Genomic DNA, 16,307 nt, shown 5'->3' on the forward strand with positions numbered 1-16,307 from the left:
CGAAACAAGATTTAGCGATTTCGCGATTTCTAAAACATCATAACTTTTTAATCAAATGAGATTATTTCTACCTATAAAGAATTCGCAATGTAAAATAATGATTTTTGTAACAAAAAAAGAACATATTAAAGTAGCGTATCTGAGATTACTGATATATTTTGCATTTGACTTCAGATTTGTGATTCGGAAAGTGGATTTTGGTATTTTATTTACGTATAAAAAAGCTTATTGCGATAATTTATGCATCTTTAACTTCAAAATGGCAAAAAAGTGGACTCCCGTGTTTTGTCTTTTAAGGTATGTTTTCGGAAATAGTCAAATGATTTATAACAATTATTTCAATAAATTACAACAGAGGTGAATACCATTTTACATAAGGGAATATAAAAGTTTAGGCATCTACAGGACTTAGCTCTGTAAATGTTTAGACTTTTACAAAATGTTTTTTATCTCTGTTGTAATTTATCAAAATCAATAACTTCCTAGAGGGTTGAATCCAGTTCTTGTCTGCAAAAAATTGGCTCAAAATATTATCAAAATTAATATATATATATATTTATACATATTTTAACATAGTAAAGTAGTAATTTTTAGAAGACACATGACTTTACTGAAATATTAATGTGCTAGCACAAAGTATAAGATAACAATTTTTTCATGATTAATTAAGTTTTTTGTTTATTATATTGTGAATTAGAACTATTCTTCTAAAATAAAACAAAATACAAAAAGACAGGCGCTTTAGTGCAGTTGGTAAGATAGCTTACTGCAAAATTTGCGTAGCGGGTTCGATTCCCGCCAGATGGAAGAAAAAAATCCTAGAAAGATTATTTCTCTATTGGTCAGGGTATTGCGGTGTATTGTCAAAACCTCTTTCCACGTTCCCTTTTTTTCCATCTTCTAACAAGCCACTACAATAGAAGCTACGCGGGTTGTTCTTTAAAATAAAAAAAACTGTAAATTCTCACAGCCTAGACTTATATTATTTACGAAAACTTCCTTCGTCTTGTGGCGGGCAACACCAACAGCCGTGAAGTTGGCAGGTCTGAACCCTGCTTTAGCCCACAACGTGTAGTCCGCTGCAACGTCAGCCTGGACGACGCGACTACTTAACACCGCACATCGAAATAACTTGACACATTTCATTTTGACAACTGGTGTTGTCTGGCCGCAAGCTTTCCACCAGTGGTCGCTATTGTAAATTCCTTCTGTACGAAATAATAGGATGTGACCCGTGTGTAACTATTTAATAAATAACTTCAATTATAACCCATCTCTCTTATTTAACCTCAAATATTCATATGAAGAAGGTGAGCAAGTGGATAAGGGGTAGACCTTTTTTATCCTGTAATTATTTTCATGACTAAAAATTGTGACGCTTTTAATTGCCAAATACTCCTTATTGTTTTTATGCATATTTTATTTTTACTTTTTATGTTTATTCATTTACATAATTTTAAGTTTTTTTATTAATACTAGTGTTTACACGTATCTTTAATTTTCTAATTATAAATTGTATTTTCTGTAATTTATTTTTGTTCTTCAATTTTTAATTATTAACGATATATTTTCAAATATGCTTATTTTTATAATTATCGGTATGTTTTCCAATTTATATTTTTCTTTAATTTTTTTATTATTAATGTTAAATTTAATAATGTGTATTTATGCTTAAATAATTATTATTATCGGTATGTTTTCTAATTTACAATAATTATGTCTTATTTCTTCACTATTAATGGTATATTTTCTAATTTATTTTTATGATTCAATTTTTATTATTATTATCTGCATGATTTTTAATTTACATTTATGTTGTTTATTTCGAATGTAATTATTATTCTTTCAATTTATTAAGCTTCATTTAATGAAAAAAAAAAAAAAACACATGTAAAAAATATGGTCTTTCCTAAACACAGAAATTTTCTAGCTAGTCGGGACCTGAAACAAAGAAACTCTGTACATTTTAAAACTGTGAAATACATAAATTTTTAAAAAATCAGTCCACGCGCACCCATCATATAGTCTGTTAAATATATATTTACTAGATTAAACCCTCGGCTTCGCTCGCGGTGTATTAGGAAGAATGTAGTTTGTTAATGAGTTTTGTCGTTTAACAAAAACGATTTTTCCGATCAAATGATATATTTTTCAGGATAAATAAAGCCTTCACTGACCGTTGGTTTTCCAACTATTGCTACGCAAAAAAACGACGATCCGTTAGTCTTTGACGACGAAGAATCGTTATTTTGTTTCAGTTTCAATTCATTTTCCAGTAAGAATTCCCTTTTCCACTAAAATTATTTCCGAGGGAGTGTTTTTTTCTTGGGTGAATCGTTACACTTGTTAACTATCCGGCTATTTTTTTATAAAAATCATCTCAATTGGTCGCTCTGTTGTGACGTGAAAGACGATTTTTTCCGTGGAAGTGATATTTTTTTAGGAATGAACAGTAGCCTTTGACACGTTTCACCTCTCCGGCTATTCCTTTGCAAAAAATCACGTTGATCGTTTGCTCCATTGCAATGTTAAAAAAACACAAGCAAGTAGCCAAACATACTTTCACGTTTAAAATATAAGTACGCATTTTATATTACATCAAAATACAAATCGGGTCGTGGTCCCGAGGTAGTATTGTGGACTCACGGACGAAAGGTCCTAGGTTCAAATCCCACTCTACCATAACTCAATTTCCATCTTTCCAACTCAAGTTATTTACGACATTTAGGAAATGGTCTGAAAATTTAAATATTTGAGTAAATAATAAGAATTCTAGTATTTTTCTTTTTTTTTTAAATTTTCAAAAATACATTTCGTCCAAATAATATATACATTCAAACGTTAACTCTTGTAGACCTGAATCAAGTCCTGTGGTTATAAAATATTTTTTTTTATTCTGTATGTATCAATCTTATGGTCCGCCTCGTGGTCTAATAGTCAGCGCATTTGCCTGACTCAAGAGGTCTCGGGTTCAATTTCCGACATAAATGTCCTGAAATGTTAATTTAAAAATTTATTTTTAGACTAGAATATTTCAGTCCCTCGAATGGTATCTACAGCGTAAGACTGATCATATTATCTTATCTTCATAAATCTCGAGATACGCTGTTGTTGGTATACCAATAAAATGCCCAACGCATCATTGATTGCCGATGAAGAACGAAGAAGAGACAAATGACGAAGAAAACGATGATAATGATGTTCTAAAGCAGTGGTTCCCAAACTCTTTTGACCCACGGACCCCTTTTCATAGTCAAAACTTGCCCACGGACCCTGAGTGAAAATCTACATGAATGGCTTATAAAAAATTACAAACTTAACTTTGATGTCTTGAATGGTAAACGGTGGCGTAAAAATAAAAATACAAATAAAAATAATGACTTGGGTAAACCTGATGGGATATTATGAGTGTACTTATGTCCGGCTTTATGTTTGTGAGTAGCAACCGCAAATCCCCACGAGGACAAATTTCTAGTCGGTTTCTTTGTTTTGTGATGGGGCTCGTCGAAAAATCTTTTTAATTCAGTAAATAACGTTTTACCTTAAGTATTGGTTTCCAAACATTTAGCAAATAACATTTCTTGGAAATTTTTTTCTTCTTTTTTTAAAGCTTAGATTTGCTTTAAGTAAAGCTTTGTTTCCTGGTAATGCTGACTCGGCAAGCTGTTTAAAGAATTCAGATGTTTTTAAGTAGTCACGTTAAGAGTTTTCTACTCACTGAGCATTTTATTTTATATTAATCTTTGCGTTGACCCCTTGAATGATCCCGGAAACCCCTGGGGGTCCGTAAGGACCACTTTGGGAAGCACTGTTACAAAAAAACCGTTTGAAAAAGGTAAAGTTTTTATTTATTTATATTTAACATTTATGGATAAGATGTATTATACTGTACTGATACTGTAGTAGCATTTTATTTTTATCAAACAAAGAAAACATAGATAAACTAACTGTATTACAAAATAAAGCCTTTAGAATCATTTTGAAAAAAAACAGATATACGAGGGTAAAGTCGATGGTAAATGAAATGAAATTATTTACATATAAACAAAGAATATTTTACAATACAATGATATTTGTTCATAAAATTGTAAACTCTAATAAAAAAACAGAATTTTGGAAAAAAAATTATCGGAACCAGCATGAACACGATCACAATACTAGAGAAAATAACAAAATTAGATTTCCATTTAGGAAAAAGGCAAAGTCACAAAATTCAATTTTATTTAAAGCAATTAAAAAGTATTACGAAATGGAAAAAAATATTTATGAAGAAAAAAACATATCAAAATTTAAAATAATGATCAAGACATATGTGATAAACAATTTATAAATTAAATATATTTGCAATGTTATTATTAGAACACACATAACAATATGTATGATATGTGTGCCCTACTTTAAGATTTATATAAAAAAAAAAAAATTATATATATAATAATAATAATCATAGTGTTTTTTACAAAAATAGCAATGACTTTGTCTACTACATACATACTTAGGTAATAAATTTCTCTGGATCATGTCTAGTCTGCCTAACTAGGTACAACCTGTTTTAAGGCAGACATTTTTATGCAAAAAATAATCAATTACATTTCTACCTACTTGTTAATTTACTATACAGTTAAACAATATTAATTTATTATTAAAGAATGTATTTTAAGTAAATTTTCCGATTTTTCTCGATCTAAACCCAGTTACCAATTTTCACAAATTTATTCATTGAATCCGGGTCATGGTTTTGCAATATTTGGGTAAGATATTGAATATTTTGGGGCCCAGAAACCTGACATTTCTTTCCCCGAATTCAGAGTTTGTGATATACCCCATGAACCATCCTCTAGTTGGGCTTCTGGTAGTATGTTCCTTTAGGAATTTGATATGATAATTTACTTTCACAAATATTATTTTTCTAAAAATATTTGATAGCCTTCTATCTAAGATCTCAAATTCCTCAAATTACTTGACGCTGGGGTACCTAAAGGGCTTTTTAAAAATTATTTTAATGATTGATTTTTGAGCAGATTCGAGAGGTTTTAATATCGATTTGTTAGTTCCTCACCATTCTATTAGGCCATAAGTTATAATTGGGTTACATAAAATAAAATATAGTTGTTTGAGTTTAATTCGGGATAAGATGTTACGTATCGACTTGAAGATATGGGAAAGTTTTCTAATTTTTTGTGTTATATATTATATGTGTTCTGTCCATTTAAAATATTTATCAATAATTATTCCTTAATATTTTATATGGTGTACTGATTCGAGTATTTCAGAGCATATTTTTAATTGAAGATTTTGTTTAGGCTGTCTCACTGTGGTTTAACTAAATGTTGTATATTTTGTTTTGTCAATATTTAAAGGTAAGAGATTGTTATCCAGACACATTTTTATTATATTGACACCGTTTTGAGCCGCAGAATAAGTTTCATTCCATTTGTCGCAAGTATTATACATACATGAATGATATTATACATGAAAAACTGCGTCTCAGACTGATGACAAACTGACGAAGTTTATGGAACATGTATTTATTTATTATTATTTTTTTATTATTTATTTCTTAAGTTAGCTTATATTAAAACTTATTTAAACTATTATGTACATTTACATCATCTATATATATTTACATTTCCTTACAGTAATTTATACATTTATTTTTAAATTCTTTCAGACACTTTTCATTCTTCATACATTCAGGCATCTCATCATACATTTTTAAACCCTTATACATCAAACAATTTTGCGACTCAGCTCTTTTCAATAATGGTAGTCTTATTTTATCCTTTTGTCTAGTAGCATATTCATGACAATTTTTGTTTAAGACAACTTTATCCTTAAAATATTTTGGTAATTGATCGTGAAAAAATTTATGTATAAATATCAACATATTAAATTTAAGTCTCCTTCTATGTAACAAAACATATTTATTCGCTCGTATTCATTTTGTTTTCTACATCCGGTCTTAAGCAGAGCATGTAGATATAACCAGACGCCTTTGGGAGACCCTATTGCAAGCCTGCACTCGAGTATCATCCCACGTCAATCCTGCGTCCCTTGGTTATCGATGGCTTTCAAGGACGTCGGGAGCCCGCAGGCGTAGGTGTGAAAAAATGGCACCGAGGATCCAGGCTCTCTTGAGGCATCCGCAGCGCGTGTGCAAGTCAGGTCCACCGCAGCCAAAAGGCGCTCGTTATGGGAGCCTGCTGCATCCGTTCTCGGTCTTCAATGTTGGTTATGAAATCGAACCACTTTATGTCTAATATTCTTCTCAAGCACAAACTCGTACAATTCAGAAGTGTGGGGTTTTGATTCGGGATTTGCACCCATATTAAAATACTGGCGCTATACCAAAGTCGAATAATCGCCATTTCGTTTTGACTAAATATAGACTAGAGTTCCAGACTATACTCACCGTGTCAAGTAAAATTCAATATTCCGACTCATAGATTGAGAAACAATGAAGTACAGTTCATCGATCAGCATAGAACAAATCCTGGCCTAAATTCACCAATGACCCGCTTTTGTCGTATTGTTAACTCAAGACAAGATCTGGACTTTTTTGGTTTAAGTTTACAACGATTTAAACGAGCACTAAATAAATAGTCCAGATCTTGTCTCGATGTCCCTTATGTTTGTCAATGCTTCTTTGCTTTTTTAAAAAATGTTTTGAACTATTCTTTTATTGTCATATTTAAACCTTTTAAATTGTAAACATGTACAATGTCCGTTAATAAATAAATGAATAAAAGTAGAAATTTATTTTTAAATTTCAGAAGAACGAAAAAAATTCCCCCCAAAACAAACAAACCCGTCAGAAACCAGCTGTCAAACTAAAACATGATTTTTTCTGAATGATGCTGCCTTATTTAGTGATACCAAATATAAAAATTAACTCGCAGTTTTTATATTTCGGTAGGTGCACGGGCAAAAAAATAATGAATTTCGATATTTTTAATTGATTTGGTATTTACTTCGTAACACTACAATTTAAAACCACGGACCTTTGATCCGTAAGTCTGAGACACTAGCCACAGGACCACAACTTGGTTCATTATATCAAATAAAACATTAGTGTGAGACGATTTTGTGATTTGGAATGAACAGTACTAATGCTTCAGAAAAGCACTCCTCTCATTGATGGGTGATATAAAACTATTATAGTACATACAGAATATTCTTCACAGTGTACAAAAAACAAACAAAAAATCAGAGGTAGAACCAAAATCAGGGCAATTATTCGACATATCTAAGGTGTTATTGAATGCATATCGAGCTATAATCGGTAGAACAACGTAAGCGACATTTTTGGCGAATTGCAATTTTTTAATTAAAAATGTTCCTTATTGCCCCTTGCACAAGTGTTTAAAACATCATAGCTCTATAAAATTCACCTTCCAAATTTAAGGATATTTATTTATTTTTATTTAATTTATTAAAAGAAAATAACAGCCATTAAAAAAAAAAACATATTTACAAATAAACCAAGATTAGATGCCATATATAGTTTTCTATGTATTATTTCACTGTTAAAAATAATAAAAAAATAAATAATATGTTGGCATATTATTTTTAAGCTAAGAAAAAAAACGTAACCGACGTCAATGTAGGCGGTTACGCTAGCTCGCGCCAGTGTTAGAGTTATAGGCAAAACAGCGTTTCCGCCACTTTCTTAAAAGCGGAAGGTATTTAAACAATTTGGCAATAATCATTATAAATACCATTTACCAAACAATTTTTAAAAATATATTTGGAACAAAAATTTATTAAAACCTTCTCCTGCACAATTCACTATTTGTCGCCTGCGTTGTTCTGCCTATTATGGCTCGATATATATGAATACTTGTCTGCAGGTCATATAAGGAAACATGATCAATGAGGGAAATGACTGTTGAGTGTAATTTAGTTCGTAAAATCTAGCACACGAGTAGATGCTACAATGACAATTATTAAACTTAAGATTTGGTACGTGGGAAGACATTCACTTGGCTAATAAGGTTTCATCAGACGCGAGTCTATGTCTACGGAGGGAGTAAGGGAAGTGAAGAAGGTATCACATTGCAAAGGGAACATTGTTAATAAAAGCGAGAGGTGGTAAACTTGTGTGACACTTATAACAAAGATTTATTTTTCATAACAAGTTAATTCATTTTAAGTTTATTTAAATAAACTTCCGGGCTGATAGAGTTAAAGAAAAATGTTCCTGCAAGGATAGATTTTCTTTTGCAAGGTAAATATTTGCTTCCCTTGTTCGTTTGTTTAGCATTCTGAATTTCTCTAAGCTTTTTATGCTAGAAAAACATTGCTTCTACGTTATCAAATACATAATATTTGAACAATGAACAGTTTTCCTTCCATTAATTCCAATAACACCGGTGTTTGTTAGTAAACAAGTGACGGATAAAAAATAAATTAGTTTTTTTCTCAATTAATTTAAACCAAGCAACGAATTCTACCGTTACGTATATATATTGGTTGGTTGGAAGATATTGCCATTTGGCAATAAGCCCGCCAATGTACAAATAACATTATGTACAAAAAGTTAAATAAATAAATATATATATGTAATATTTCCATTCATATATTTCTCGATACAATGTTTATCAGATATGTTTATAGACAAAATATCGATATTGCAAAAAAAAAAACAAAGTTCCTAAGCGACATGTAGCAGCTTTACAAAGCCAAATAAAGTTTTTTGGTTATTATTAACTTAAATTAAAAAGACCTATACCTTTTTTTTTTATTTTGGCGAAACTCATACGTATTTGATTTTTTTTTCAATATATGACGATTTTTTTTAATAAAAAAAAAATAGAAAAATACATGACTTCTGTAAAATTGGCTACATGTTGCTTAGGAACTTTCTCTTTATTTTTTTTATTTTTTTAGTGCTAAGCTACAGTACACTTTTTTAGTGCAGGGCCGCTATGTAGCAGTCATAATATACCATGATGTGGTGGGCGTGACAGGACCAGAGATGTTGTGATGAGTGGTGTCGTAATCTAGGAGCTGTGTGCACCTAATTTTACCTACGCATTTTTTAAAACTGAAGGCAGGATAACGTTGTTACGTCGTGTTGTGGAGTAGTGTGTTCGGGAGCTATCTCACGCATATCGCTTTTATGTAGTTTATATGGTCAAAATTACATTGCAATAAATAAATTAATCGAAACGAAAGCATGTATTTATTTTTTCTAAATTTAAGGGATAAATTTGTGAATTATATGATATTATGTTTGACATCCATATAAAATTTGAGTTTTTATTGAGTTGAGGTTGATAAAAACTTTACTCGAAAATAGCAACGTTAACCATAAAATTGTATCTAAAATGACGTGTCCAAATTACAGGCCTCCACGACTCATCGTTTCGGAAATGTGACGGACAAACAAACAAACTCAAAACAGGACTTTGGTTCCATGGAGTTGGGTTTATTGTCTCAATAAATGTAACATTAGTTTATTGTGAATAAAATGAATATATGAATAAAAAAATAAACACACACACGTATTTTCAGTTTTATAAAATAAATATAGGCGAATTATAGAAAAATAAATGGGAATAACCCTACAATAATAAATACACAGGTACATATTTAAAAGTATATAAAATGCAAATTAATATCCATTTGGCAATTCTCGACCTGAGTATGGCTCATTGTTTTTCTGCGAACTGTAGCTAACTTAATATCCAATAGTCATAGAATGATTTTCCTACGTTTGGGCTCCTTTCTGGGTTACGCATTATTACTCTGAGACTTTTGTACATAAATATCTATATTAGTTTATACCGTCTCAGTATATACCGATGAAGATAGCCGTTCATAATCGCGGTTCTGGTTTATGGTACATATTGTTCTGATATTCTGGTATTGTGTCTATGTTTACAATTCTTTTAAAGTTTTAGTTTTTTGTCAATTTATTTAAAAAGTTTTTTTATGGTTGACAGCAAAGTTAATGCTTTCAAAATCAGTAATAATTTAAGATAAACTTAATTTAAGCATCTTTTTGAAAAAAAATCGCCCGTTTATATAAGGAATTGTAATTAAAACTCAAAGATACTTTGTGCTTCTTCTATACTACTTAAGCCGTAAACAAACATTTTTAGTGAGCAAAGGCTAATTTAACCAGATTGCGGATGTTTGTTTTCTTGTAAATATGCTACACGACAAGATGTTCTCAGCCTAAAAGCTTCCAGGTAATTTGTATATGGCATTTACAGCCCGTGTTTGCCCCAGTTCTAGAGTAAGTATGTAATCCCGGAGAGAAAGGCGCTCTTTTCATTTAAAAGCATTACAAATCAAACGGTTAGACAAGAATCGAGATAGAAGAATAAAATCTCTTCGTAGTTTTGTAAATGTTTTGTTTGGCCTTAGTTTTAAACCCCGAGAGACTTTCGAAACAGTGTTTACACCACGCGAGTTTAGGCTTGTAGAGAACCAAAGCGTTATTCTTTTCAAATATAATTATAATTCTTTAGCGGCTACCGTCATTAAGTGGTCACGACGCTTGACCCACACACGAAAGGTTCCGGGCTCAATTCCCGGTGAGAATAAAAATTAAATGCAATTTTTCTCAAGCCTGGGTGATCTGTAATGTAATTCACCACTGTTATTGGGTCTCCTGGCCTGTTGTGGTGCAAAAAAAATGATCCAAAATCTTTTATCAAATCTTTATTTCTTTTAGAAAATTATTGATTAAAAAAATTCATACACATGAACATTATTTTTGAAGTTGTATTGACAGAGTCTGACACATATTGTAAATAATTTTGTATGTATATTTTTTCTAAAAAAAATAATAGTAATAAAAATTTATTCGAATAATGACGATTTATATTATAAACGCATTAAGCCCAAAGACACAAACTACCCGGCCGCTGACGCTAGGTGCTTTATATGTACTCACACAGTTCTACAGCTCAACTTATATTTTTCAAAATTTTAACAATTCAACTGGCATGCGCCCAGCTGAAAGTATTTTTCCAAACTGACTAATAAATTAAAATATTGGGTTTTTTTTGAGGACACCGTGTGCAAATATTCCAATACAAATTTCTATGAAGACAGAAGATTCTAGTATTTCTAAATATTTCCTGTGTTTGATTGAATAATAGTGAAAATAAAATTCGTTTGAAGTGATTTCAATGCATTTATAATGTTATTTAACACATTCCCTTCTTAAAAATGTTTTCTCTCTATGTTGCAATAAGTTAAGATTATTTTATCAAATGCAGTGGTGGCCAGCATTTTGTATACCATGCGCCAATTTTTTCACATACAAGGTCAGATGCGCCATACAACTCGAACTTTTTTTACCATATTACGTTCACGTTTGGGGTTGTAAAATAGAGATAGGAGTAGGAACTGCTTCGCTTATGAGAGGAAAATGAATTTCTCAATTACTGAATTCAATTAATTAATTAACGTCATGGCGCCTATTTTAAAATAGTGGCCACAAGAATGCAATGCGCCACCAGTGATTGTTCAATGCGCCACGTTTTGCGCATGCGCCACTGTTTGGCTACCACTGATCTAAGGTTATAAAAGGATTTTTTAATAAAATGTCTAAAAAGGCGCACGGATCATGACAGAAAAGGCTTTTTGCGAGTTTTTAAGTAAGATGTGTTTATTTCTAATATGATTTTAAACAGTTTATTTTGATGTTTTAATAACTCTACGATTTTTACGATTTACTTACATATCTGTACAGAATAATCAGTTTTATCATCATTTATATTACTTTTGTTGAAATTGTACAAAGTTGGGTTTCTAATATCGGTTGCTTAAGATGTGAAGATTTGTCTTATGATAAAATTAATTGAATCACAAATTATTATGTTTTCATTTTGCCATGAAGGTAACGCTTAAATATAACAAAATTGTACACGTTTTTCAGGGCCAGACCGTAAAACTTTAGAGGAACATTTCTCATAGTAAGCTTTAAAAAAATTCTAACATTTTTTTTCCAAAAAGTCATTTAAATTTTTTTTTATCTTGAAATGTAGTAAATCATTAATTTTTCCTTCAAATAGTCCCTCCACAAACCCCTACCTCTCTCCTACCCAGCTGTTTCCCTTGTCTGGTGCGTATTGCTTCGTTGGTAAAGTACGTTTTTACCCCATTTTTTTTCGTCGGGAAAGATAGGGGTTCGTGGAAGGGATTCTAGTCTGAGAGATTAAAGATATACTCAATTTTGAAATCAAAAAAAAAAAAAAAAATTAAATGATTTTCTAGAAAAAATTTAATGGGATTTTTTTGAAAATTTACAATGAGGAAAGTTCCTCTGAAATTTCGCGGTCTGGCCCTGTAAAACCGTGTATATGTACAAAAACCCGTAATTTAACTCCGGTTCAACCTACCGGATTTATCTTTCGGAAAAAGGATTGGCTTATAGTACCAACAGAATATAAATTATAATTGACCCTTATACCTAGAGATAGCTAGTGTAGTTACCCTTTATCTATCTTAATACCTATTTTCCTCACAATAATCTTTCCATAATGTAATCAAAAATTTAAATAAAATATTTTAGTTCCCAAACACCCCTATCCGTAGTGCGTTAGCCACTGGTCTGGTACGACAAATGTGGCGCATTTCGACCGTCTGTTACGTGATGTCAAGGTAATCTATCTTTCGTTTTAGATGCCAGTCTAAGGAGAGTAAAATACTGTAGTGATAGCATTTCCTTTACATGTCTAAAAACCGTTATAATACCGTTATATACCGATCTCAATTATATGTCTTCCTGCAAAAAACACCCCTTGCTTACTTTAAAAGATCGCCGTCTACTGTTGGACATGGGGGTGCTTCATGACATACTCAGTGGACGCCTTGATAGTCCGGCTCTTTTGTCAGAGTTATCATTAAATGTCCCCGGCTACCGCACCCGTCACACGTCGAGCTCTCTATTTCATGTGCCAGCAGTTCGTACGAACTATGCCTAGAACTCTCCACTTATACGTTTTGCTAGTGAATATAATTTGAACTTTCCCCTTATTGATCCATTTGATTGTAAAAAAATAACATTTAAAATGCGCGTCTTAAAACATACTTTTTTGTCTTATACTTAGTTTCAATAATAAAGTTTTATTTTATTTTATTAAATTTTATCTCTTATTCTTAATATTTTATATATATTTATATTTTCGATACCTGACACCCTCTTTCCAATATAACACCCACACACCCACCCTCTCACTCACTTAAACTCACACAAACACACTAGTATGTATTGTACGTGTATTTAATGTATTTCTGTGGATATCTGTCATTGGTTTTATTATCTGTATATGTTATTTGTTATATTTTTATTACATGTATTACTGTTGATATCCCCAATAAATAAAATGAAAAAATAAAATAAAATAAAAAGACAATCCAACCAAACCCAAAATTATATTTTGACAGTTTTATTTTTGTTATCAAATTCAAATATGCACGAAATTTAATATTTATATACTCATGTACCTACCGATATTAAAAAGCGGGAGTTTGATTTAAAATTACTGATATCTTCAGGTGCGTCTCTATTTTTTTTCTGCTTGTGTTGACAATCAAGATTACTCATAATAGTAAGTTGTTGTTTTGCTTGTCAGCTGACTGGTTTGTTCGTTTTGCAGAAAATTAATGTTGTTCTTCTGAATTATGTTTCAAACAAGTTTTAATTATATTTTTATTAACTAAATATAATTTGTTTTCTGTAACATATTTTTAGATAATAACACATGTTTTAATGACTTTATCGATCAGTTTGTTTGCCATTTTTATTAAAAATAAATAAAAATAATTTCCTTACTACGAAATATAAAAAAAAGAAAACACCAATAAAATTTATTGGCTTACTTTTTATCTAAAAATGTTTCCATAAAGTCATTTAAAATACCAGTGATTAAAAAAAAATTAACTTTATGTTCATTCTTGTTATTTAATCAATACTTTTTTATTTACATATGTTTTATTTAATACTAGTTTTTATACGTGACTTTGCTCGCGTGGTAATAGAAAAAAAATATTTTCGTCATTTAACAATAAAAATTTTCCCGGTGAAACGATATATTTTTTCATGAAAAAAGTAGCCTGTATTGAATAACGACCCTTTAATTATTGCTAAGCAAAAAAAAACAACTGCTTGTAAATCTATGACAACGTGGCATCGATATTCTATTTTTAAAATGTTAATTTATTTTCCACTAAGAGTTCGTTTTCCTCAAAGAGTTTTCTCAAAAGAGTGACATTTTCCAGGGTAAAAAGTAACTTTTGACACTTGTCAGCTCTTTGACAATCTCTATGCAAAAAAAAAAAAGATCTGTTGCTCTGTAGCGACGTAAAAAAAACAAAGGAAACAAACGCATGTACAAGTATACAAAAGTATGGATGTTACAATTCCAAAAACAGCATAAAATATTAGATTGATATAGATAAAAAAATTGAAAATTAACAGATAAAACATTGATTTCATTAAAATTTGTCTGCTGGTTGATATTTATTTAGAAATATGCTTTTACTTTAGAATATTTCATAGCGCATAGATTGGCACCTGAAGCTTCTGATTGATAGAATTCAAGATACGCTGCGGTTGGTGTACCAATGCAGTGCCCTAAGCACCATTAAATGCGAAATGGAAAAAGGAAATAATAATTAGTAAAAATAAATATTTAAGACGGGTTGTAACTCCGTGGATAGTATCGTGGACTCAGAATCAGAAAGTCAGAGGTTGTTTCCCATTTTCCAACACGGTAATTTTTGACGACAAAAATTCAATGGTCTGAAAATGGAAATATTTGGGTAAATCATAAAAACGCAATTATTTTTTTTTCTTTAAGAAAAACGTTCAAAAACATTTGTAAAAACATTTTGAATTGCTTGCCGATTTTATTTCGTGCTTTCAAATTTTTTTTTTTTTTTGTGTTTTTCTTTCAATGCACGAACATGGTCAAATCTACGAGTATTACCAAGATAAAACAGTGTTTGAAAATATCTCACCTATAATAATGTTTATTGGCAAGCTTGAGAAGCAGATCAGCCTCCCTAGCAGTTGGCCCATTCGCCCCCCCGACCCCTCTCCCCACCGACCCGACCACCACTCCATCGTCCTCTTCCTCCTCGCCCCCCTCTTCGCCCTCTTCGTCTCCCGTGACGTCACTCCCCCCCACCCCGGCACTGGTCTGGCACTCGGTAGGCGCAGGGCGATTCGCAGCGGCGGCCCTGTGTCCGTACACGAGAGTGAAGGACTCGGGACGAACAGGACCTGAAAGAAAAGAGACGGTAATTGTAGTTTTGAAATTGAGTGGATACATAATAACGAAAGTACTTTTTGTTAGAATCGCTTCATTTTATTTGTGCGTACAGTATTTATAACATGCATGTAGCATTTTTTAGAATATTTGTGCTTGTGTTATTTAGGCAAATATTAATAACTGTGATAGAAATCACAAAAATAAAGTTATATTAGAGCGGGATTCGAACCAAGAACCCCCTGATTTGAAGTCCACGACACTACCCTCGCCACCACGACCCGTCAAAGTTGGTTTCATTTAACACAAAAATAAGAATTTCAAAATAAATAGCAGGTACAGTAAAATTTCAATAATCCAAATTAACGAGTGCCAGACGTCATCACAAAAAACCTTATTTAAACAGTATTAAACATGTCCAGCCAAGTTTTGCTTTGACTAAGAAACGCGCTGGCTGCCAATGCCCTATTTTGTTTGTTATTATTACTTCTTTATTTATATTTTTTGATGATAATGATCATGATATTAAGCAATCCGGATGACTGAACTGCGAATAAACGGACTTCTAATGTATTTATTTAAAAGGTGTTTCTTTTTCATACATCTTTGAACTACTCACATAACTTAGAAGTTTTTGAGACATCAATTTACTAAATGTTATTAAATATTTGTATATAACCACTTACCGACTTTTCTATGTCTACCGGTTTAGAGACGTACTCGTCTCTTCGTCAGGACACCAATTAAACCAACATGCAAACCAACATGCAAAACTCACTATACACCTTCACCATAGTTTTTACACAAAAATATAAAACCAACACGACATGCATTTTAAAAAGCACTTGCACTGATTAGAACAAACATGCACTGATTACATAATGAAAATTATTGGTGTCCTGACAAAGAGACGGGTACGTCTCGAAACCGGTAGACACAGAAAAGTCGGTAAGTGGTTATAAACAAATATTTAATAACATTAAGTGTAATGTTTGACCACGAACATTAATGCTTTAAATATAAATAATATTACATCAATTTAACTCTCAAAATTGCGATTTAATCATTTTATTT

General features: G+C 31.4%; 1 protein-coding gene across 1 annotated transcript in view; it reads right to left on the bottom strand.

Moving 5' to 3' along the window:
* LOC148283168 (neuroligin-1-like) overlaps positions 1–16,307 on the bottom strand; it is a 140,261-nt gene that overhangs the window by 19,752 nt on the left and 104,202 nt on the right. The window contains exon 10 of the mRNA XM_088223918.1: positions 14,983–15,247. Coding sequence (XP_088080044.1) covers positions 14,983–15,247 — 265 coding nt within the window. The remainder of the gene's footprint in view (positions 1–14,982; positions 15,248–16,307) is intronic.

This window comes from Micrasema longulum, unplaced genomic scaffold, assembly GCF_059751315.1.
Source record: "Micrasema longulum isolate JH-2025_06_02 unplaced genomic scaffold, ASM5975131v1 h1tg000256l, whole genome shotgun sequence".
NCBI classification, from domain to species: domain Eukaryota; kingdom Metazoa; phylum Arthropoda; class Insecta; order Trichoptera; family Brachycentridae; genus Micrasema; species Micrasema longulum.